The sequence below is a fragment of the Fonsecaea multimorphosa genome (genome assembly GCF_000836435.1).
Source record: "Fonsecaea multimorphosa CBS 102226 unplaced genomic scaffold supercont1.30, whole genome shotgun sequence".
In the NCBI taxonomy this organism is placed as follows: Eukaryota; Fungi; Ascomycota; class Eurotiomycetes; order Chaetothyriales; family Herpotrichiellaceae; genus Fonsecaea; species Fonsecaea multimorphosa.
Genome location: NW_015971664.1, coordinates 65,503 through 86,430, shown reverse-complemented (window position 1 = coordinate 86,430; position 20,928 = coordinate 65,503). Strand labels below are relative to the sequence as shown.

The 20,928-nt window shown below is 53.4% G+C and overlaps 7 protein-coding genes and 1 non-coding gene across 8 annotated transcripts; 6 read left to right on the top strand and 2 right to left on the bottom strand.

Moving 5' to 3' along the window:
• Positions 1-210: 210 nt before the first annotated feature.
• On the top strand, positions 211-1,676 carry Z520_10413 (uncharacterized protein; the record flags this gene model as incomplete). The annotated part of the gene is made up of 5 exons (XM_016780905.1): positions 211-801; positions 854-899; positions 953-1,311; positions 1,363-1,471; positions 1,540-1,676. The coding sequence occupies 5 exons, from the start codon at positions 211-213 to the stop codon at positions 1,674-1,676; spliced, it is 1,242 nt and encodes a 413-aa protein (XP_016627911.1).
• Positions 1,677-2,537: 861 nt separating this feature from the next.
• On the top strand, positions 2,538-3,725 carry Z520_10412 (uncharacterized protein; the record flags this gene model as incomplete). Its single annotated transcript, XM_016780904.1, has 1 exon — positions 2,538-3,725. One exon carries the CDS (start codon positions 2,538-2,540, stop codon positions 3,723-3,725), a length of 1,188 nt encoding a protein of 395 aa, XP_016627910.1.
• Positions 3,726-4,815: 1,090 nt separating this feature from the next.
• Positions 4,816-7,698, top strand: Z520_10411 (uncharacterized protein; the record flags this gene model as incomplete). The annotated part of the gene is made up of 5 exons (XM_016780903.1): positions 4,816-4,863; positions 4,935-4,963; positions 5,018-5,135; positions 5,202-5,349; positions 5,405-7,698. The coding sequence occupies 5 exons, from the start codon at positions 4,816-4,818 to the stop codon at positions 7,696-7,698; spliced, it is 2,637 nt and encodes an 878-aa protein (XP_016627909.1).
• A 752-nt stretch (positions 7,699-8,450) lies between these two features.
• On the top strand, positions 8,451-10,961 carry Z520_10410 (pre-mRNA-splicing ATP-dependent RNA helicase prp28; the record flags this gene model as incomplete). Its single annotated transcript, XM_016780902.1, has 1 exon — positions 8,451-10,961. One exon carries the CDS (start codon positions 8,451-8,453, stop codon positions 10,959-10,961), a length of 2,511 nt encoding a protein of 836 aa, XP_016627908.1.
• A 614-nt stretch (positions 10,962-11,575) lies between these two features.
• On the bottom strand, positions 11,576-16,738 carry Z520_10409 (uncharacterized protein; the record flags this gene model as incomplete). The annotated part of the gene is made up of 2 exons (XM_016780901.1): positions 11,576-16,450; positions 16,508-16,738. 2 exons carry the CDS (start codon positions 16,736-16,738, stop codon positions 11,576-11,578), a joined length of 5,106 nt encoding a protein of 1,701 aa, XP_016627907.1.
• A 351-nt stretch (positions 16,739-17,089) lies between these two features.
• Positions 17,090-17,808, top strand: Z520_10408 (40S ribosomal protein S11; the record flags this gene model as incomplete). The annotated part of the gene is made up of 3 exons (XM_016780900.1): positions 17,090-17,270; positions 17,411-17,649; positions 17,740-17,808. The coding sequence occupies 3 exons, from the start codon at positions 17,090-17,092 to the stop codon at positions 17,806-17,808; spliced, it is 489 nt and encodes a 162-aa protein (XP_016627906.1).
• Positions 17,809-18,183: 375 nt separating this feature from the next.
• On the bottom strand, positions 18,184-19,745 carry Z520_10407 (uncharacterized protein; the record flags this gene model as incomplete). The annotated part of the gene is made up of 3 exons (XM_016780899.1): positions 18,184-18,947; positions 19,015-19,435; positions 19,509-19,745. The coding sequence occupies 3 exons, from the start codon at positions 19,743-19,745 to the stop codon at positions 18,184-18,186; spliced, it is 1,422 nt and encodes a 473-aa protein (XP_016627905.1).
• Positions 19,746-20,423: 678 nt separating this feature from the next.
• Z520_10406 lies at positions 20,424-20,516 on the top strand. Its single transcript has one exon. It is a non-coding gene; the product is annotated as a tRNA-Val (tRNA).
• The last annotated feature ends 412 nt before the right edge of the window (positions 20,517-20,928 follow it).

Here is a 20,928-nt window from a genome sequence, read left to right as displayed (position 1 = left end):
ATAGTAGAGCGGTTCAAACTTGTTCCTCTACTCCGAGCCCTTGAGATTCAAAATCATCGGAAGACGTGAGAAATACAACACCATACGGTACCTCTGTCGAGCGAAGCTACGGCACACTGATAACTCTGGCCTCAACCACATGCTTCTTGGATTGCATTCTGACATCGAACTCCCGTTGGAAAGGATTCACGACTCTGTGACTTTTGCACCATGGCCTCCGAGGAGGAATATCTCTTTGATAGGGAGCGCCATTTGAAATACTGGAAAAGGTGTGCACAAATCCTGCCCGAGCCTTACACATCAGGTGAAGCCAACCGAATGAGTTTCGGCTTCTTTATCGTGGCTGCGCTGGATCTGCTGGGAGCACTCGACACCGTCATCACGCCAGCCGAGAGACAGGGCTGGATTGAGTGGATCTACACCTGTCAAGTCCCTCACACAGGCGGCTTCCGGGGTTTCACGGGGACAATGCTCGGGGGCCAGAGGAGTTACAACAACTGGCACTGGGATCCGGCCAATCTGCCAAACACCTACTTTGCACTGGCTACCTTGGTGATTCTGGGAGATGACCTTGCCAGGGTGAAGAGGAAAGAATGCCTTGCCTGGGTGACAGGTCTACAACGACCGAATGGCAGTTTCGGGGAGTTCCTCGGAGAGAATGATCAGGTCGAAGGGGCAGACGATCCAAGACACTGCATGTGCGCCGTTGGTATCATGAAAATACTACAGGGCTATGGGGAGCAAGCGGAGAGGTCGACTTTCGACGAAGCAGGCTTGCAGAGATATATTGCCAATTGTCAGGTAAGGAACCAATGATCGCACAACCAGCGTGCAGGGCTGATTTCTACCCTAGTCTCATGAGGGTGGGATTGGTCAAGCTCCTCTTCTCGAAGCTCATTGTAAGATCCTTCCACTGCTGGATTGTCCATCACTTTGCTGATTCCTTTCCCAGCCGGGCTGAATTACTGTGGCATCGCAACACTCTCATTTCTCGGGCTGCTTCACAAACCCGCGATATCCGTGCAGGAGATGGCGGAACGAGCCAACGTCGACACATCAATCTGTACCAGATGGATGCTGGATCGACAAACAACATGGATAGAAGACGACGAGGACGAAGATGAAGGCGAAGACAGCCAGCCTGGAGATCGAGCCGATACCGGGAACGACCACGGAGCTTACCCATCGTCCTCTGACCTGTCCAGTCTGCAGACCAGCTTGGTCATGCCGAAGGCGATTGCTGGATTTTGCGGCCGCTGTGGGAAGATCGCAGATACCTGTTATTGCTTTTGGAACGTGGGAGCTCTTGCAGTCAGTGTGCCTAAACGGGACAATTGACCTACTTGGCTGATCATCCAGCAGATCCTGCAACAGCACCATCTTGTTGAAGTCGACTCGTTAAGGCGATATCTTCTGGGAAAGGTCACCCACATGATCGGCGGATTTGCGAAGGGCCCTGGCGAACTTCCGGGTGAGTGCTCACAGCGTCTCGAGGTCCCGCCCCTTTGCAGAAACTCGGTCTCCTAACATCTCTTCCAGATCTCCTGCACTCATATCTTGGGCTCGCAACACTGGCAATATACAACGAGCCCGGTTTGAAGGAGCTGGATCCCACATTCTGTATCAGCAAGGATGCTGTACAAAGGTTGACGAAGATAGTACGGTGGCAAAGCTAGCATTTACAGGACTTCGGCGTGTTCTCGTACCTACTAGGTAGGTGAGGGAGCTTTGGTGCGGCGCAGCAGGCCCCTCCACGGCATCATGTTCCCCATCTGAGGTCAATTTTCGTATTCAATCGCCAATTTGGCTTCTCCCGTGGCCGCTGGCCGCTGGCCGCTGGCCGCCCAGGGGTCAGAGCGTGGCCACACGTGGCCCTGGTCGCCAACGTGGCCGACTCATGTGCACGGGCAGCTCTCTATCTCCTCAAGTGTCTCTCTCTTTCTGTGGACGTGTATAGGTGCGTTGTGTTTGTGTGCGCGCATTAGCTTTTCATCTGGCAGGACCTCACCCCACTGCGACTCGATGCAACCCGGGGGTTAGGGAAATTTTGGTGTTTCGAAAGCGCAGCAGTGCTGGGGTTGCAACTCGACAGCTCCGCCTCTGTCTATCCTGGATCTAACCGAAAAAGCGGGTGTCAATGCGATCAGGGGGGCCTCTTGGGCATGACCTCTGACCACTCGCTGATCGTCGCAGCCAGCATCGCGTCAGCCACAGAGCCGATTCACCCTCACAACTACCCAGAAGGTGATAAGCACTAGCTATTCTTAGAGGTGAATTCTTACCAAGACGGTCGTTTGCTTTTAACGGCATCTAGGCTCTTCCCAGGCACAGCTGCATGTGTCCTGGACTGAGTTGTTCAAATTCGGATCCTTCCCTGCTCTCACTGGTCTTGTTGCGACAGTCTAGAGTATCCAGTGTACATTCATGTCATTGTATATCGTCAACTTTTAAATCCTTCGAGTCAAGTAAGAAGACTGAAAATCCTTCCCCCTGGAGACCTTGATCGACAGCAACCGAGAAACAAGGCCCATCTAGCGATGCCGAAACGCACCCTCTTCACCAACATCACCCCTCTCCCTCCTCAAGTCTCGCGCGAGGTCGCGATTGCCATGCTCCACAACCACGATGAAATGATAGAGCTGAACCCGCTTGTCATCGAACACCACCCCATCAAAACCCCCCGAGATGCCCCGGCCGACGAATTCTTGGACTGCGCCTGGCAAGAGCTGACGGACAAGATCCATTACCTACCCGGTGGCATCGTCAAAGGGAAAGTCAGCTATAAGGCTTGCTTTCATGATACTCCATATGGGCTTCAGACACACATCTATGCTCCGATGGGCCTGGACATCCGAGAAAAATGGACCATAGGAGGATCTCTGCCTGGTGAGCCTCCGGAGCCACGAGAACTGGGGATCGAGGTGCCTCGAACAGGCCTCTATCTCCGCGAGGATGGCGACATGAGATGCAACATGCTCCTTACGTCGTTTGTTCGCAAAAACCTCGACAACTCACACAAAGTTTTGGTGGAGCGTATTCTCAAAAAGGCCGAGCGCGTGGAGGAACAGGTCCAGACCTTGGGAGTCCCTATGACTCCTGCTCCAGAAACCCCTCGATTCCAGTCCGGCTCCCACATGTCGAATTCGCAAATCCTCAATGCACCGGCCATCTACCAAAGACCTCTCTCCCCTCAAATGCTGTCGCCGCAGCAAGACCTGGGCTGGCAGACAATGGCGCTACATCCGGCTTTCCGGCCCGACGACAAGCGAACAAGCACCTACAGTCTGCCTCCATACCAAGCCAACGCCCAGCAGCAACGAATGAGCTACTATGCACCACTGAAGCAACCTGAACCCCCCAAACAGTTCGTGGCCGAGTTGCCTGGTTCGACATATCACACAGGCCATCTTGCGCCAAACGCCCGCGATACTCCTCCGTTGGACCACCGAATGAGCGTGGTGTCTGAATTGTCAGGGTCTGAAGGAACGCTGATGGGCTCACCCAATCTGCAAGCTCAGTCCGACCAGAGCAGCCTTGTGGCAGAGAATCCCTATGTCCAGAGGCTAAACGCAAAGGATTGGTCGCAGGACAGCGCCCCGTCGGTCGCATCAGGCATGTCGGGCCATCGCAGTTTCTCTGACCGGACAAGCATGATCTCTGAACTACCCTCGTCACAACGTTCAGAGAACAGATATTACCAGGAATACCAGGCCCCGAGGTCTTGAACTCAGGCTATCGCCGGGCTTTGACGATGTTAACGATCCTCTCTTGTTCTGGAACGTCGAGACGTACGTGTATAATGTATATAGACCTAAAATGTTTTGCTACTGAGCCGGGCGTTGGGGGATATTGCTTTTGGGAATCTCCAGGATTTCGGCTCCATCTTGGGGCAAATGAGTATTCTACGGTAGAAGCGAGCATCATGAACAGTGCCGTTATTGAATCATTCGATATCTTGTTATCACTTCCCTTTCCACAATGTGCATGTGCATACCTTTCGACATGATGGAGACCGCAGTTTCAACGTTGTCTCACCCACCACTATGTTCTCCATCTCACCCTGTCTGACGATCGGCAGGGCTATTGTGACACACGTGCCATGTGGAGCAGTCAGTATTGCCTCGAGTATTTTGGAGGAACCTTTGTGGCGGCGTCATTTACATGAGCAGCATAGTAACTTGTAACCATTGGTGTCCGACGACTCCAGTGGAGACCGTTCGTAGATGGAGGTTTCTAAACATACATAGATACGAATAGAGATCAGCACATACATACCTAGGTAGACCAGATCCAAGGGGCCGGATGGGCTCCCTATTCCATGCTGCTGGGTTTCTTCTGCTAAAAGTGAGGGTTCAGGGGATACACGCCTGATCGGCCCTCCACACCCAAAAAACCCGGCGCAGCCTCCCTCCCACCTTTCTCCCACCTCCACACAACCCTGAACAACTTAATATTTTTGGGCGCTCGCAATAATTGGTCTCGAGATCCCAAACTCTTGAACGTGCCCGCCTGTCACCACTTGCATCACATCCCGCTGTTCACGTCACTGGTTTTGCGGACTGCGGACTGCGGACTGTCAACGAGCCCTGACTCGGATCTTTCAGCTCTCCCAGTCTCAAATGCGCCTTTATACATTCGAGCCCGACCGCGACTCGCTCCCTGCTACCCCTCGACTACTCGCCATCTCCTGAAAGCGCGCAAAGACCACCCAGCGGGCGAAGCCTCCCCCTCTCGGACTTGCCCACATGTTATCCATACCCTCAAGAAGCCGCAGGAACGCCCACACCAATCTGCAGGGTTCAGTCGTCGCGAGGAATGCAAGCTCAGAGGACCAAAGCCGAGCTTCAGCAACATAAAGCAAAAGTAGGACCATAATCGGTGCATTTGTGACGTGTTTCGTATGGCATATCGAGCTGACTGGGAATGGCGAACAGCTTGCCGACTCCTACTCGGAGTTACTCGAGTAAGAACCCTCGTCCTCGACCTGTACCGAGTCTGTGCTGACATTCGCAACCAGCCAATTTGCCTCAAAAGAACTCAAGACTGTGGGAAACTACTCGTTAGGGAAACTCATTGGAAAGGGCTCCTTCGGCAAGGTCTACCTTGCCAAGCACAACTTGACAAATGGCTCCAAGGTCAGTTCTGGCATGGACAACACATGGCGCCTCAAGCCGCAGCACGCTGACTGGGGGTCCCAAAAGGTGGTACTCAAGGCCTCGAGTAAAGACGACCCAAACCTTGCGAGAGAAATCCACCACCATCGACAATTCATCCACCCTCATATCGCTCGATTATACGAAGTTATAATAACAGAATCTCTTGTGTGGCTAGTTTTGGAATATTGTCCTGGTACGAAGATCTGACTCCACGAGGTGGACAACTCGGCCAACTAACCACGCTCCAGGCGACGAGTTGTACAATTATCTATGTAAGAATGGGCCACTTCCCGTCGAAACTGTGCAGAAGATCTTCACTCAGCTGGTCGGAGCGGTTGCATATATCCACAGCAAATCATGTGTCCACCGCGATCTGAAATTGGAGAATGTTCTTCTCGACAAGAACGACAACGTTAAACTTTGCGATTTTGGCTTCACCAGGGAGTACGAGGGCAAAGCGAACTATCTGCAGACATTTTGTGGGACGGTATGTTACAGTGCACCGGAAATGCTAAAAGGCGAGAAATATGCCGGCGAGAAGGTTGACGTCTGGAGCCTGGGGATCATTCTTTACGCGCTTTTAAAGGGAGAACTGCCCTTTGACGAAGACGACGATGCAGCCACCAAGGCGAAGATATTGAAGGACGATCCCGTCTATCCCGAGTCCTTTCCGGAAGCCGCAAAGACTCTGATCTCCAAGCTCCTCTCGAAGCGGCCCCTGCACAGACCCAGCTTGTCAGATATTCTCGCAGACCCCTTTCTGTCGGACCACGCGCCTCAGCAACAAGCGATTTTGAAACTTTCACAACCAGCGGCATTCACCACTCAGCTGGAAAAGGACACCCTTGAAAGGATGAAGTCGGCAGGTGTTGATATTGACAAAGTCATCGAGAATGTACTTTCGCAACGTTGCGATACGCTAGCTGGATGGTGGGCGTTACTCATCGAAAAAGAGACAAGGAAGCAAGTGCGAAAAGAACGCAAACGGAAGGAAAGAGAAGCAGAGTTGAAGATCCTCAGGCGGCTGAGTGGTGCTAGCAGCAGGCTGGAGAGGATCGCGCCCACGTTGGTTGAGGTCGATGAAGAGCATTCTCCTGGCGAGCTTGAAGGCCGTCGGAGCACCAGTCGAGGCAGAACACAACGAAGGAGTACGCCTCAGATATTGGTTAGCGACTTGCCTCAGCTTCCCGAAGGAGACGTGATCCAGTCTCCTGGGCCTGAAACGCCACCGCCACCACCGATCGATAAAGACTCCGTGCGCTCTCGGAGCGGCTCCCGACCTCCTCTACCATCGAAGGACCGCAATCGGCGGAGCAGTACCCTACAGCTCGTGACAACAAATCCCGATTTACTGGGGCCCTTAAATGGAGTGAACAAGAGACGAAGCGGGAGGTTCCGCAACCGACAATTTCTGAGCCAACTTACAGCGCTGAAGCAGTGGATCGTCGACTCCACAAAGAGAGCCAAATCGCCAGTCAGTCCTAGAATCGACAAAATCTTGAATGGGCATTCCGACAACGTCTCCAAAGCAACTCTTTCCAAAGACTCTAATCAAATGGACAAGAGCACCCGAAACCTCACAGGCACGGCAAATCCAGACAGATCCTCTAACGGGTCTGCACTCATTCCCGCCATTTCCACTTCCAAACCTCTTCCTTCTGTTAGAAATCCTGCGCCTCGGATCGATACAGCCCGTGGGAGACCTCATCGCAATTCTCTCTCACCTTCGCCTGTAACTCCCCGGTCTTCGTACCGACGCAGTTCCACCGGTCTAAAGAGCCGAAAATCGACATCCTCGTCCGTTTCATCGATCCGAAGCATGGCCCGACACAACACCTCTCACAGCAAAGCCTCATCCCAGAGTTCCAACAGTCTTGATACGATCCAAAGCCCCACGAGCCGCACGGTTAGTCTCAATGGCCGCTCTCCTCATCCCTCGATTAAAGTCCTGCCCGTGACGCCTACAGCCAATGCTTTCCCTTCGAATATTCGATTAGTCCGGACGCCTAGAGGCTCCGATGCCGGTCTTCAGCCTCGCCCGCTCTCTGGGGTGGGCAATGAGATACTCAATCCTCCACCAGGGACACCACAGAGCCACGCCTTTGGGTCAAACGTCATGTTCGCTCGGCGGAAGAAATCACCCTTCAAAGGCCCAACACTTAACTCGGCCTTTTTCTCTGCGTCAACAATTCCCGCCGCGTTCGGAAGCCCTGCTATCGTTGGCGCTGGAAGAAACCGTGAAGGGTCGGACGGAAAGCTCAACTTGGGCCTCAAAGATTTTATGGCTGGAGGTGGTAAAAGGAACAGCAGCTCGAAGAGGAAAAGTCAAATCATCGAAGAAGAGGAAGAGGAAGAGCCAGGTGTCATTGGTGAAGAGGAAGAGGATGTTGAAGAAGTCGACGCATTTCAAGCGGTTCATCTAAACAAGGGCGAAAGACTCGACAGTATCACGATTTGGAATGATGCCGTGCTAGAGAGCACGGCTGAAGATGATTATGGTGGTGACGACACACGGAAGGAAGGCGTAGGAATCTACACCTAAAATGGTTCTCGACAGCCCTGCTCGCATCATCCTCTTACTGTCCTTGACGGGTCAGAAGGAGTCGTCCAACAAAAAAAGGAGCCACGAATATGCTCTGAGGGAGTATGGTCCTCCGCTTCGATCACTGCGGGCGGGCAGATATATTGAGCAGAATCTTACCGAGGATTGGATCAGAGGGTGGTGGTCAGGATTTTCTTTTTCGACGAAGATACAGTAATGGATATGAAACGGCTTGTTGATAAGAGCATGGGTCTTTGTAGCCTTAATTTTCCTGTACTATATAGCAAGGAATACCTAGGTACCTTTCTGATTGTTCTCTTTGTTTTGCAGTTGAGGCTGGACTTTGGGCACCGGTGGGCTCACAGAGGATGAAAACCTTTAGTTCCCTTCAGGTATCGCCTTCTATGAGCGTTGTGCTTCTGTTCGACTAAGAGAATGCTGACCGTGTTCTCCGCACTCTCAAGAGATCGACCCAGCCCCATTGTGGCTAGCGTAAGCCTTGTCGGAAAATTGATTCACCGCGGTCTCAGACTCCAAGGCTCTTCTCGGTCTTTCCAGCTTCTGGCCCTTGACACTGCGTCTCCACCATAGACTTCTATCACAGTCTTGATCTCCTTTTCCTCCCCAATATGTCAGTGCTTCTTGAGTGAGACTCTTTGCCCTTCATACAACTGACACTATTTTCCCCTCCCACAATTGTCCGCCTGGACCAAGACCTGTGAAAGGTCCGAACCGGCGCAACAGACGCCAGAATGGCGGGTACAATGGTGAACGGCCACCGCAAAGTTGAAATGCCAGCACCTCCTGTTGACCCTCTTTCAAGACCACAGACACCTCCGCCTCCCCCGTCCGCTGAGAGTGAACCGCCTCCGCCTCCGCTAGAAGCCAGCTTCGCCCCGCCTCCTCCGCCTACAGATTCAAGCGTGCCCCCTCCCCCGCCTGAGCCGGTGCCGCCTCCTCCCAGCGACGAACCAGACTCGAAGACAAATGTCGTCAGGCCGCAACCTCCGAAGAAGAAAGGATGGGGCGGCTCGACGAAGACGGCCAAGGCGACGCCATTGAGTGTGGAGGAACTCCTCAAGAAGAAGAGAGAAGCCGATCTTGCAGCCAGCAAACCAAAGTTCCTCTCTAAGGCGGAGCGTGAAAAGCTCGCTCTGGAGAAGCGGCAGAAGGAGGTCGAGGCGGCCTCTGCTCAGAAACAACAGAACGGCGTTTTACGGAACGGCTCCTCTGCAGCGCCGGAACCCCCCAAGCCAAGCTCAGCGCCGACGGGACCAAAGGCTCTGCGTCATGGAGATGTGCCTACAGGTCCTGCTGCGATGCGGTCACGAGAACCCAACAAGGGCGTCGACTTTGTGCCTCCCGCGGCACCCAAATCAATCGCTTTTGGTGGTGATTCCAGAGCACAGAAGCGAGGGGCGGAGGACGACCGGTCTGAAAAGGCAGAAACGGAGATCATCCGACAGAGGTATATGGGTGCTGACATGAATGTGTCGACATTCTCTGCCCTGAAGAAGCGACGGCGGACGACAGAAAAGAAATTCAACTTCGAATGGAATGCCGAAGAGGACACGACGCCAGACTACAATCCTATCTACAACAACCGCGCCGAGGTCAGCTTCTTCGGAAGAGGCCGACTGGGTGGGTTTGATGAACAAGCGGCTGATGCGGCAGCACGAAAGTACGCAGAGGCGTTGCAATCGAGAGACACAGTTGCTGGAGCAGCACGCGCCCAAGAGATTCTCGAAATGGAGCGCAAGAGGAAGGAAGAATCCGGCCGGATGTCCATTGACAAACACTGGAGTGAGAAGAAATTGGAGCATATGCGCGAACGGGACTGGCGCATTTTCAAAGAGGATTTCAATATCAGCACGAAAGGTGGCGGCATCCCCAATCCCATGCGTAATTGGAAAGAATCTGGACTGCCGAGAAAGCTGTTGGAAATCATCGATCAAGTAGGATATGTTGATCCTTCGCCCATCCAACGGGCCGCCATCCCTATCGCCCTTCAGAATCGCGACCTCATCGGTGTTGCAGTAACTGGTTCCGGCAAAACTGCAGCCTTCCTCCTCCCTCTACTCGTCTACATTGCCGAACTTCCCCGCCTAGACGAAGACGACATGCGCCGTAATAACGGACCATACGCCATCATCCTCGCGCCCACCCGTGAACTCGCCCAGCAAATCGAAATTGAAGCCAAGAAATTTGCGACACCACTGGGTTTCACGGTTGTCTCGATAGTAGGAGGTCACAGTATCGAGGAACAAGCCTATAATCTACGCAACGGTGCAGAAATCATCATCGCAACGCCAGGTCGTCTGGTGGATTGTATCGATCGCCGCATCATCGTGCTGGAGCAATGCTGCTACGTGATCATGGACGAAGCAGACCGCATGATCGATCTTGGGTTTGAAGAGCCTGTGAACAAGATCCTCGATGCTTTGCCTGTAAGCAATGAGAAGCCCGACAGTGAAGCCGCGGAAGACGGAAGAGCTATGTCCCGCCATCTGGGTGGAAAGGACCGGTACCGGCAGACAATGATGTACACAGCAACCATGCCTGCCGCCGTCGAGAGGATCGCACGGAAATACCTGAGAAGGCCGGCCATCGTGACGATCGGCAATGTGGGCGAAGCGGTCGAGACTGTCGAACAACGGGTGGAGTTCGTCGCTGGCGAGGATAAACGCAAGAAGAGACTGAACGAGATCCTCTCGAGTGGAGAATTCCGTCCACCGATCATCGTCTTTGTGAATATCAAGAGAAACTGCGACGCTGTGGCCAGGGACATCAAATCCATGGGATTCAGCAGCGTCACACTGCACGGGTCCAAGACGCAGGAACAGCGTGAGGCAGCTCTCCAATCAGTCCGGGACGGCAAGACCGACGTCCTCGTGGCGACCGACCTGGCAGGTCGTGGTATCGACGTCCCCGACGTGAGTCTTGTAGTGAATTTCAACATGGCCACCAACATTGAATCCTACACCCACCGCATCGGACGTACCGGACGAGCAGGCAAATCCGGTGTGGCGATCACGTTTTTGGGGAATGAAGACAATGATGTGTTGTACGATCTGAAGCAGATGCTGATGAAGAGCTCTATTTCCAGAGTGCCCGAGGAATTGAGGAAGCACGAAGCGGCGCAGCAGAAGAGAGCCGCTGGGTTGGCTGGGGGAGGCGATAAGATGAATAAAGGCGGGAAATCGGCGAGCGATGAGAGTGGTGGGTTTGGGGGCAAAGGTCACCAGGGTGGTGGTGGGTGGTAGACTCCCTGCATAACTGTGGATGAGATATTGACGGATGGATGGATGAGCGTGACTGACACCATGGTTGATGGAGAATGGCTAATGTCTTCCTTGGCCCGGGACTGGGAAGCCAACGACGATGGTTGCTCCTGGACCAGGGTGACGTCTATCTATATACAAGTGTCTCTAGCATGCATGTATCACTCACTCGCTGTTTGGGGGAATGAATCAATGCTACTACATGTGTTACATGCAACTACCTAGGTATCTACCGCACCACCCATCCATTTTGAACTCGCGCTGTCCACTAAGCTAGTAACCCAATAATCCACTCGGTGAATGAGCAGTCATCCCGATAATGATGCTGTTTTCCAATTCGAAGCAATACCACCAAGTTCAAGTCAAACCCCAAGTTTCCAGTCAGAAGTCAAAGTCAAGTCCAAGTCCGAATCGATATCGATACTTAGGTAATTATCCAAACTCCATACTCGAAGCCAAAGCGGTACCCAAAGCCTAGCAACAGCACCGTGGCCCAAAACTCCTATTTGTTCATATCACATTTCATACCACGCCAGATCCAGATCGTCAGGGCATCACTCCCCATCGCTCGGGGATGAGTGGTGGGAAGAATCAAATCAGAACGGACTCCTCCTCAAAGCACCCACGCGCTTCTTGATGGGCGTGTGCATCATGGCCTCCTGCATCTCGGGCGGGATGGCCGCACGGGGTATCACCATGTCACGCATATCCTCCCACCCGGCCGCCGAGTCGACGGTGCCTGCTCTTTCTTCCAGACGGGTTTGCGTCTTGCTTGAGACCGACAAGGACGGGTCAAAGTTCTCTTTCTCCGAGGCTGGCTGCGGATGTTGATGTTGAGGATTCGCCTTTTCGTGCCGCTGCTTGGGGACCGGAAGAGCTTTCTTTTGAAGGGGGTTGGTTCGTTTAGGCGCCAGAGGAGACCGCTTGGGTGCCGCTGGAGTAGAAGCTGAAGTCGAGCTCGAAGGGAGTGTCGATGTTTTGGAGAAAGCAGCAGAGGGAGCAGGCTCAGAGGTAGAAACAGACGCTGCCACTTCCTCCAGCTTGGTGGCTTGTTTCGCCTTGTCCTGTCCACGTAACCACTCCTCGAAGCCGTGGATCGCACTGACAAACGCTCCCTCGCCCAGGACTCTACTCTCGACCTCCTTCCCCAACGCGTGCTGCACTTTCCTACCCTTGCCACCACTCAGCAGTTCCACTGCACGTCCATAAACTGGATGCGCTGTTACTCCGGTGGAAGCAACAATGACGCCGTCATTCAGAATCGCGACGGTTACCGCAAACTCAACATCAACACGCCATTGTTTCGGGCTGATCAATACGACTTTGACTCCGAGTTTCTCGTCACTCAGGATTGAGGCCGTCGTGATGCCTACAAGATTCAAAAGTCGAAGTTCTTCCGAAAGCTTGCATGCAAGATCCCAGCCCTGAGACACAGTTGATAGCATAGTTTTGGATGACACTGACCGCTTCGGCATCATGGCAAACGCGTGCAGTTGGCTTCTGACCAACTGCAAGAAGAAACGTTTCTCGGTCGGCGGCTCTAGTTGTTTGGCGTCCGAGTCCTCTTGGTCTGAGGGAGCGTAAGTCAAGCTGATAGGGGCAGTTGGACCGCTTGTCGATGCTGATCTTCTGCCTGATCTGCGCCGTGGTGCATCTGGAGCCTTGTATTCGAAAGCTTGAGGGTAAAAGAAGAGTCGCAGGTCATCCTTGTACATCATGGTGAGGGCAGCTCCGAACTCGGTTGGTTCTTCCACTTCTTCTTCTGCAGCAATCAGTCGCCAGCCCGTCTGTTTCTCAATGGCATCAACCCTTGACCTGAGGTTCAGGACATCTGCGACAGGCCAACCCTTGTTTTCTTCTCTTACTCGATCTGCTTCTGCAATTTGTTCTTCCATCTCAATCTTCAGTTCGGCGGCGCCTAGCAGTGCCTCTTCTTTTTCTCCCATTTGTTCGCGGAGTGAGTCGAGCAAAGCAGATCTTTGAAGACAATATTCGTCGGCACTCTGCAATTCTCGCCGTAAATTGGTCAAAGAATCATGGTCAATGCTGTCTAGTTCCTCCAGGCTCTGCTGTAGCGATGCCTTCTGCTCTTCGAGTTCAGTTCGTTCGCGATCCAGCCGAGGGAGCACAGAATCCAGGATCTGTCGCTGTTGCTGTAAGACTTGAAGATCAGCTTGTATGCCTTGGTCGATACCCTCTAGCCCATTCTTGAGACCCTCGACTAGTTGCGCTCTCCACTGATACCATCCCTCCTTGCTCTGCAGACGAGCATTGGCCTTGCCATTACGGAACTGGTTGTCCATCACTATCTTCACGTCTGGGCGAGCATCGACGTATTCTCGGAAAAGTGGTGGTTGATCAGCAAGGGTCTCTGCTTCAATAGAGCGGATGATCTTGCGACCTGCAGAGATGTAAGACTTGAGCTCTCTCGTCGCATGCTGATACAGTTCAAGGAGTGGCAGCGTGGTGGCAGCCGCAACAAAGTTGTCCGCTGTGTCACTGCCGCTCGTACTTGTCTCGAATCCCGAGGCCGGAATCGACTGTGCCATTGTATGCCTCCTCTTTGTGGTTGACAGTTCGATGAAATGGATATTGGTCATGTTCAAAAACTGCTGAAGGGAGATCTTCTCCTCTTCACTCCGGGCCGATCCTTCTTCCATCTGAGCTGTGGAGATGTCGATAGCTCCAACCACGTTATCAAGTTTGTCCTCGAACGATTCTGGTCTTGCTTCATCATTGCCTTTGATATCCTTGAAGCGTTTAGTGATGGCTGGGCTCGGCGCAACAGTGTCTTTGCTTGGTGACGTTGCTCCAAGACTTGGAGTCGCCTTGTCATTGTCCGCCAGTTCTTGGAGTGACTTCTGAAGTCTTGTACCGAGTTTGCCAGTTGTTTCGTCCTTGGTGGGTGGCTTCGGCAGGCGAACCTTTTTCACCGGGCTGCCCTCTCTAGAAACCACTCTTAAGCGCTTCGGAGTTGAGTCAGCCTCCTCGTCGTCATCCATATCGAGTTCTGCAGGCCGCTTTCCCAGAAAGCCTCTAGCACCCCCAACGGCAAGGCTCTTTCTGCCTTTGAGCTTGCCAGATTTTGGTTTCTGCGGCGTCATTGACTCTATCATATCTTTAAGCTGTAAAGTAACGTTCTCATCCTGAGGTTCGTCTGCTTCTTGTTCCATGACAAATCTGCCACTCTCTCTGCGCTGCTCTTCTGCTCTTTCAGCCTCGACCTCCCGCGCAAGTTGTTCTGGGTCTTCAGAACGCAACGTTGCAGGCTCAATACTAACAAGCTTGAACTGGGGTGCGGCGTTTCCAATCGAGGACCGACGGTCCAGAAGTTCAGTCACTCGCGGAGAGCCGATCCCATCTTTGTCAATGCCAATCCCACTCGACCGTCGACGGGCTAGCTGTGATTTGGGTGCTTTCAGGATGATACTGGGAGTCTGGTTACCTGGTGAAAAGAGTGTGTTTCGTTTTGCAGAGGCCGGCGATGTCCTGGCTTTGATCTCAGCCTTGAACAACTTCTTTGGCGAAGCGCTTCTGTGCGAAACGTTTGCAGACAAGGGAGTTTTGTTTGGAGATTCGGGTCGTGTAGGGAGTGGTGTGATCTGTTTTGACGGGGTGCCTTGTTGTATTCTAGTTTGTGACTTGACGGGTGTGCTCTGCGGCTGCGCAATTTGTGGAGTAGAAGCAGCCTTCGTGGCGCTCCGCTGGGATCTGCCTGATAGTCGTGGCTTCATAGCAATACTCGGACTGCCGGTTTCTGAGGCTGTAGATGTCCGGTGTTGATGTGTCTTTGGTGGAGATTTTGGTGTGGTTTGCTCAGCTGGTAGGCGTCGTGGTGAATGAAGGCCGTTATTTGCAGGAGACTGTCTCATCGCCTGGTTGCTGTTGCTCAGAAGAATGCCTCCAACCGCCCTGGTCATGTCCATAGCCACGGTCTGCTCTTCCACATCCGTCTGAGGCTCGGTCTGCTCCTCAATAGGGGGTAAGATTCCTCCAACAGCTGCGGTCATATCCATGGTCTCGTTTTCATCGGTCTGTTCGGAGACCACGGAGTGTCGAGTGACAGCTCCACCCAGGACGCCTCCAGCTACCTGCGTGAATTCCATGCTGATATCTTCGTCGGACGCGCGGCTGTTCACCGTTTCCTCAATTCCAGCACTGATGATCCCTCCTTGCATGACTGTAAAGTCCATGGTCTCATCAAACATGGATTCGTTACCAGATGAGCGGCGGCGCCGCATGCTGCTTCGGCGACGTGCGATAGGTGATTTTGAGCCCTTCTTGTTGGGAGATCGGGCTGTTACTATGCCGCCAACAGCGCTTGTGACGTCCATACTCATCTCCCCGCTCTGATCCTCGCTTTCATTGTCGATCTCAGCCTCGTGCTCATGCTTTGCTGGTAGCGAGGTTAGCTTTGGGTACAGATTTTCCTGGTCGTACATTTCATCGCTTTCGGTCTCATGAGCACGGCCTTGTGCCCAGCCCTGAAAGGCGTTTGTCACGGTGCCGGTAGCCATCTCCATGGGGAAATCCTCGCCATGCTCGTCATAGTCTATACCGCGGGTTCCAGCTTGCTCAGCAGCCTGCCGCAGACGTTCTTCCAGGCTGGAAGGAGTGCTTGATCCGGAATCCTCAGAAGCTACCGTGTGCGAGGTGGCATCCTCTAGGCTCATCGCGGTATCGCCATCGGTGTCTGACTCATCCGAAGACTCAATGCCTTCCTCGAAGCGAACAGGACTGCTGTTGGTGGTGACATCACCTGAAGGACTCGACGAATACATCAACTCTTCAGTAGCATCCAGCGTGGGCTCTGCGAGGCCTGAGCTTCTGCGTCTGCGTTTCTTTTGGTGGAGATCCGTCTGTTTCGCAGGGGACTCCTTGACAAGCGGCTCCTCGGTCTGTTCAGCAGGAGTTGAAGGCACATCTGATTTTTCAGGCGATGTCATCAATTTGACCGGTGAGTGTACTGCTGTCATCGAGGACTGTCTTCTTGTAGAGTTGGAGGCAGAGCTAGTCGTTGAGTCTTCTGCAAGTTCCATAACGCTCCACGTATGCAAAGTAGCCTCCGGTGCAAAGGAAACTCGGCGGTTCGCCAGGGATTTCCTCCTCGCAGCTCTCCTTTCCAATATGGCCTCCTTCTGTGCCTGGCGTCTCCGCTCTTCTTCCTGCTGGCGCTCCAGCGCTTCAGCGCTTCCATCAGCCCCGTCAGCCTTCCTCGGGGATCGTCGCACCATGGGACTAAATGGGTCCGCAACATTCTCGGCGCCCGACGTTGAGACCGCGCCTGCATTCTGCCCACTGGGACCGGGTGTCGAGAAATCAATGAGAAGCTCTTCGGGATTGTTCTTGGCTTGTGACTTGTCCTTTCCTGTACTCCTCTTGCGCAGCTCGTCAAAGGACGGTATAGCTTTAGGTGGCGTCAGAGGTATGGATGGTTTTAGTATGGATTTTATCTGGAAGGGTGTCGTAGTCTGGTATAGAAGTCAACAAAAATGCGCCGCCTTTCACGAGACCCCGGTTTCTCTCACCTCGGCTGCGTTTCCTGTCGACTCTTTCAAAGCTTCAAGTCCTCCTGGACCGAGACTCTTACCGCGCGACTTCTTCTTGGCTGCTTTGGCGTTTGTATGTCGAGCCTGGAGCGCAGCAATGTCGGTTGTCGCATTGTCCCTCGACGAGGGCGGCTTCGCCGACGGCATATGAGCGATTGACTGGCGAGATTTTGGTCTGCTAGACCTCTGGTCTGCCGTATTGTCGGCCATTGCAGCGCCTTGTCGCCTCACCAAGACAGTAGACCTGTAAAGTCGTCCTAAGGATACTGCATGTTCGCAATGGATGTTGGTTCTGGTTGAGGCCAATCCGCGTCCCCCACCGCGACGAGCTAAACCCAACCGAGGGATGATGTAAACACGAGCTTGTGGCGGTATCACGTGCCCTAGAAGAGCACCCGACTCGCCGATCTGGGACTAGCTCCCTGGATGTCTTGGCGGAATTTTGAATGCGCACCGTCAATTGTCAGAGGCAAGTTGCTAGCGTCGTGGCCGATTGCAAAATTGCACACCTTGCGCGCAACCTCACAACTTCCCTTTCCTGTCAACGCACACACCGCAATCATGGCGACCGAGTTGACAGTCCAGTCTGAGCGCGCCTACCAAAAACAGCCTCACATCTTCCTCAACCACAAATCCAAGTCCGCGAAGAGCAGGAGAGTCGGCAAGGGCGGCCGAAGATGGTACAAGGACGTCGGGCTGGGCTTCAGGACGCCAAAGACTGCGATTGAGGGTTCTTACATTGGTTAGTCTTCACTGGCCTTTGACTGAGCTGGAAAACTCTCGAAGGAATCTGTTTTCCAAGATTGCCACGAAAAATCTCTCAGCGTCAAACAAGGGGAAAAAAAAATATGTGTGACCCTCGGTTCTAACATATTGCAACAGACAAGAAATGCCCTTTCACCGGCATGGTCTCCATCCGAGGCCGTATCCTGACCGGCACCGTCGTTTCCACCAAGATGCACCGAACCTTGATCATCCGCCGAGAATACCTTCACTTTGTCCCCAAATACGCCCGATATGAGAAGAGACACAAGAACCTCGCCGCACACGTGTCCCCGGCTTTCCGTGTCGAAGAAGGTGACCAGGTCACCGTGGGCCAGTGCAGACCATTGAGCAAGACTGTAAGAAAGAAAACCCTCGCCATTCTTGCAGACGGGGTCCGTTGAAGGGAGCAAAAGGAAACTGACCAGTGTGTTGCGGGATATTTTTAGGTCCGATTCAACGTCCTCCGTGTGTTGCCCCGAACGGGAAAGGCGGTCAAGGCATTCCAGAAATTCTAAGCGCCGGTGGTGAAGGAATGTATTGTTGAGGTGGTGGTGGTTGAAAGCCCGGTCGAAGGAGAGTGCTGGTTTCTGGCACAAAATCGAAACTACGGCCAAAAATGGTGGGACGCCTGTGTTGATGAAAGATCGTGGCAGGAGGTCCATTTCCGGCGTCTGGAAAAGCACAGATCAGAGTCTAGATGATTTGTTGCTGGCACATGGCCAGCCAGGCATGATGAGCGCCGATCCGAAAAATCAAACGACAAATTGAAATTTAAAGGTCGAAAACAGAAACCGCGTCCAGTCTCTCGAACAGATTGTGTGTATTCGTGTCTACGGTATTCTAACGGTTTATAGCCATCTCTTTCTGCTGTGTCCCCCGGTTCCAGAGACTCAGGCCTCGAGATATGCAAAGCCAGCCTCGGCCTTGAGCGGTGGATAACCCGAACTGTCCACGACGGGCAAGATGCTGATCTTCCTGGCCGTCTCCTTTTCATTTGCCTCTATCCACCTCTTGACCTCGCCCTCGTCGCTCCAGTCACTGATCAATTGGTCCCCCTTTCCGATCTGATTCAATTGCGTGCCACTAGATTGCGTGTTGAGGGGCAAAGGGGAAAAGTTCTCAATGGCGCCCGTGATCTTGCCGCTCAGGACTTCTTTGGCAAAGTAAGGTTCCTGCGCGAACGGTCTGCCGATGCCGATGCCGTCGCAGGCGCCGCACTCGACGGCCCTGACCATGCCCGCGGCGGTCCTCAGCCCGCCTGTGATGTAGATCTTTGTCTTGGTGAGGAGCGGACGGATCATCTCGGCAAACTCGATAAAGTAGGCCTCGCGCGCCTTGGTGCTTTCCTTCTTGTGCTCAAAGGCGCGCCCTTCGAACGTGCCGCCGCTCAGGTCGACAAAGTCCACCCGCGCGGCTTCCAGCTTCAGGCACAGGTCCCGCGCGTTCTCGGGCGTGGTGCCGCGGTCCTGGAACTCGACCGAGTTGAGTTTCACGCAGATGATGAACGACGGGTCCGGCACCCGCCGGTGGATCTCCTCGATGATCTCGAACACGATGCGGGAGCGGTTGTTCAGGTCCCCGCCGTATTCATCCGTTCGACGGTTCGTCGTGGGACTCAGGAACTGAGCGAGCAGGTAGCCGTGGGCACAGTGCACTGTGTCGTGGATCTCAGCTTTCGTGGTCTTGCTTTCTCTCCAATGATTCCCCGGGGGGGTACCTACCTTGCACACCGTCAAACCCGGCTTTCCAGCACAGATACGCCGACTCGCCCCAACTTTTCACCATGTCCTTGATCTCCGGGACGGTCAGGGGTCTGGGCTTGTTGAACTCGTTGCCAGCCCACTTGATATTCAATTGGATGTCGCTTGCGCTGACGGGGTTCGGGTTCAGGTACTTGCCGCCCTGCCTTCCGGGGTGAGAGAGCTGGGCGATGAAAAGCGAGCCGTGAGCCTTTGCAGCCTCGCTGACTTCCTTGAACTTGGCGACGCGGCCGTCGTGGTCGTCCACGAGGATCGGGTTGCCGTACGCCTCGACCGCGTCATACCGGACCATGATATTGCCGCTGACGATGATGCCGATCTCGGCCTCGCCCCATCGTCGGTACAGGTTGAGGTACTCGGGACTGGGCACGCCTCGGGCTGACTGTGAAGTTTTGGTCAGCACACCACGGATATATATAGATCAAACCGCCAAAAGAGGGGATTTTGGTCCATACAGTATCCTCGCCTTCCTTGTTCCAATGGCACAGTCTTTCGGTCATGGGAGCCTTGAGAAATCGGTTCTTCGCGGTCCGACCTGAGAAGGCAAAGGTGACGGGCTCCTGGAGGATGGAGACGTCCGTCGGCTCGCATTGGATCCTCAAGTGACCTCGATTGGGGGTGGTCGTGTTCTTTTCATGCTTGACGTTGTCCGTGATGGGCGCTCCATTCATGGTCGACGTGTCGTATTCCATATTTACCGAACGCCTTTTTTTTTCTTCTCTCTCTTCAGTATGCTTCGTTTTCTTTGGCGCCTTCTTTTGGATCTATCAAAAGTGCTCCCGTCTCAAGAAACCCTGGATACCAAACCAACTTGCTAATCTGCCCGAATCTCTTTTGCCTCGCTTTTCGAGAAACTCTTATCCTCTGCCAAAATCCCCGCTATCGAGCAATCAAGAATGCTAAACCGGCGTCCAACCCTGACAAATTTAAACGATTTCAGAATCTGCCGAATTTTCTGTCGAGACGAAAGTGAAAACGGTATATATTTCCCCCCCCCAAAACACCGAGGTGATGTCTCGAGGGAGGGGGGATGGGATGGGTCCATGGTCCGTTACCCACCGGGCCTCTACAGGGCGAATGTACCGAAATGTTAAGCTCCTGCCCACTCCGAGGCTCACACGAGGCATCATCCCATCTGCAAGGCGCTGAAAAGAGCTGTATGGTCGTTTGTGGTGGTGGTGAGGAGAACCAGAAGGAGGAGAGGTGCTTGGATGCGGGGAAGTCTGAGGGGGACCAGAGGGCTATTCAATAATGATAAGTTATATAATTTGTATACTGCAAAATGGTGGTCTGATTTGTCACACAGATAAATGAGTTCCTTAGTTCGTTCACCCCCCCTCTTTGTCGAGACTTCCGCGCCTGCTAACATATATTGCCAGGTGTAGTGGTTTATCACATCTCCTTTACAAAGTGTCTCCCCTTTGGAGCGGAGAAGGCCATGGGTTCGATCCCCATAGGAACTATTTTTGCATTTCTTTTTGCACTCTTTTTTTGCAGATTCATTCCTGTAAAGGACGCGCCAGAGGACAAAGAATGGGGTTGGTGAGTGGAGTTGAGTTGAGAACTTCCTGCCCACGTGCGATTCTACGTGGCTGGACTTGGGTTGGGCAGGGCTGTGTGTAGCTCAGATGCTCGAGGTTGCGTTCGAGGTACATAGGGTGGTTATCGTCTGGACTCGGTTGGATTTTAAGCAGGAATTGGAGGGGTATTCATGCATTTCCAAATGGACGCTGTTAAGGGTATATACCTGGCCCAAGTGGGAGGAGGTCAGCACCACCCTTGCGAGCCGGGTAAAGCTGGCTACCGGATTGACAAGGCTGCAACCCCTTATGCGAGTGCCTACCCATGTCACCATCCCGCTCTATGGTCGTCGAC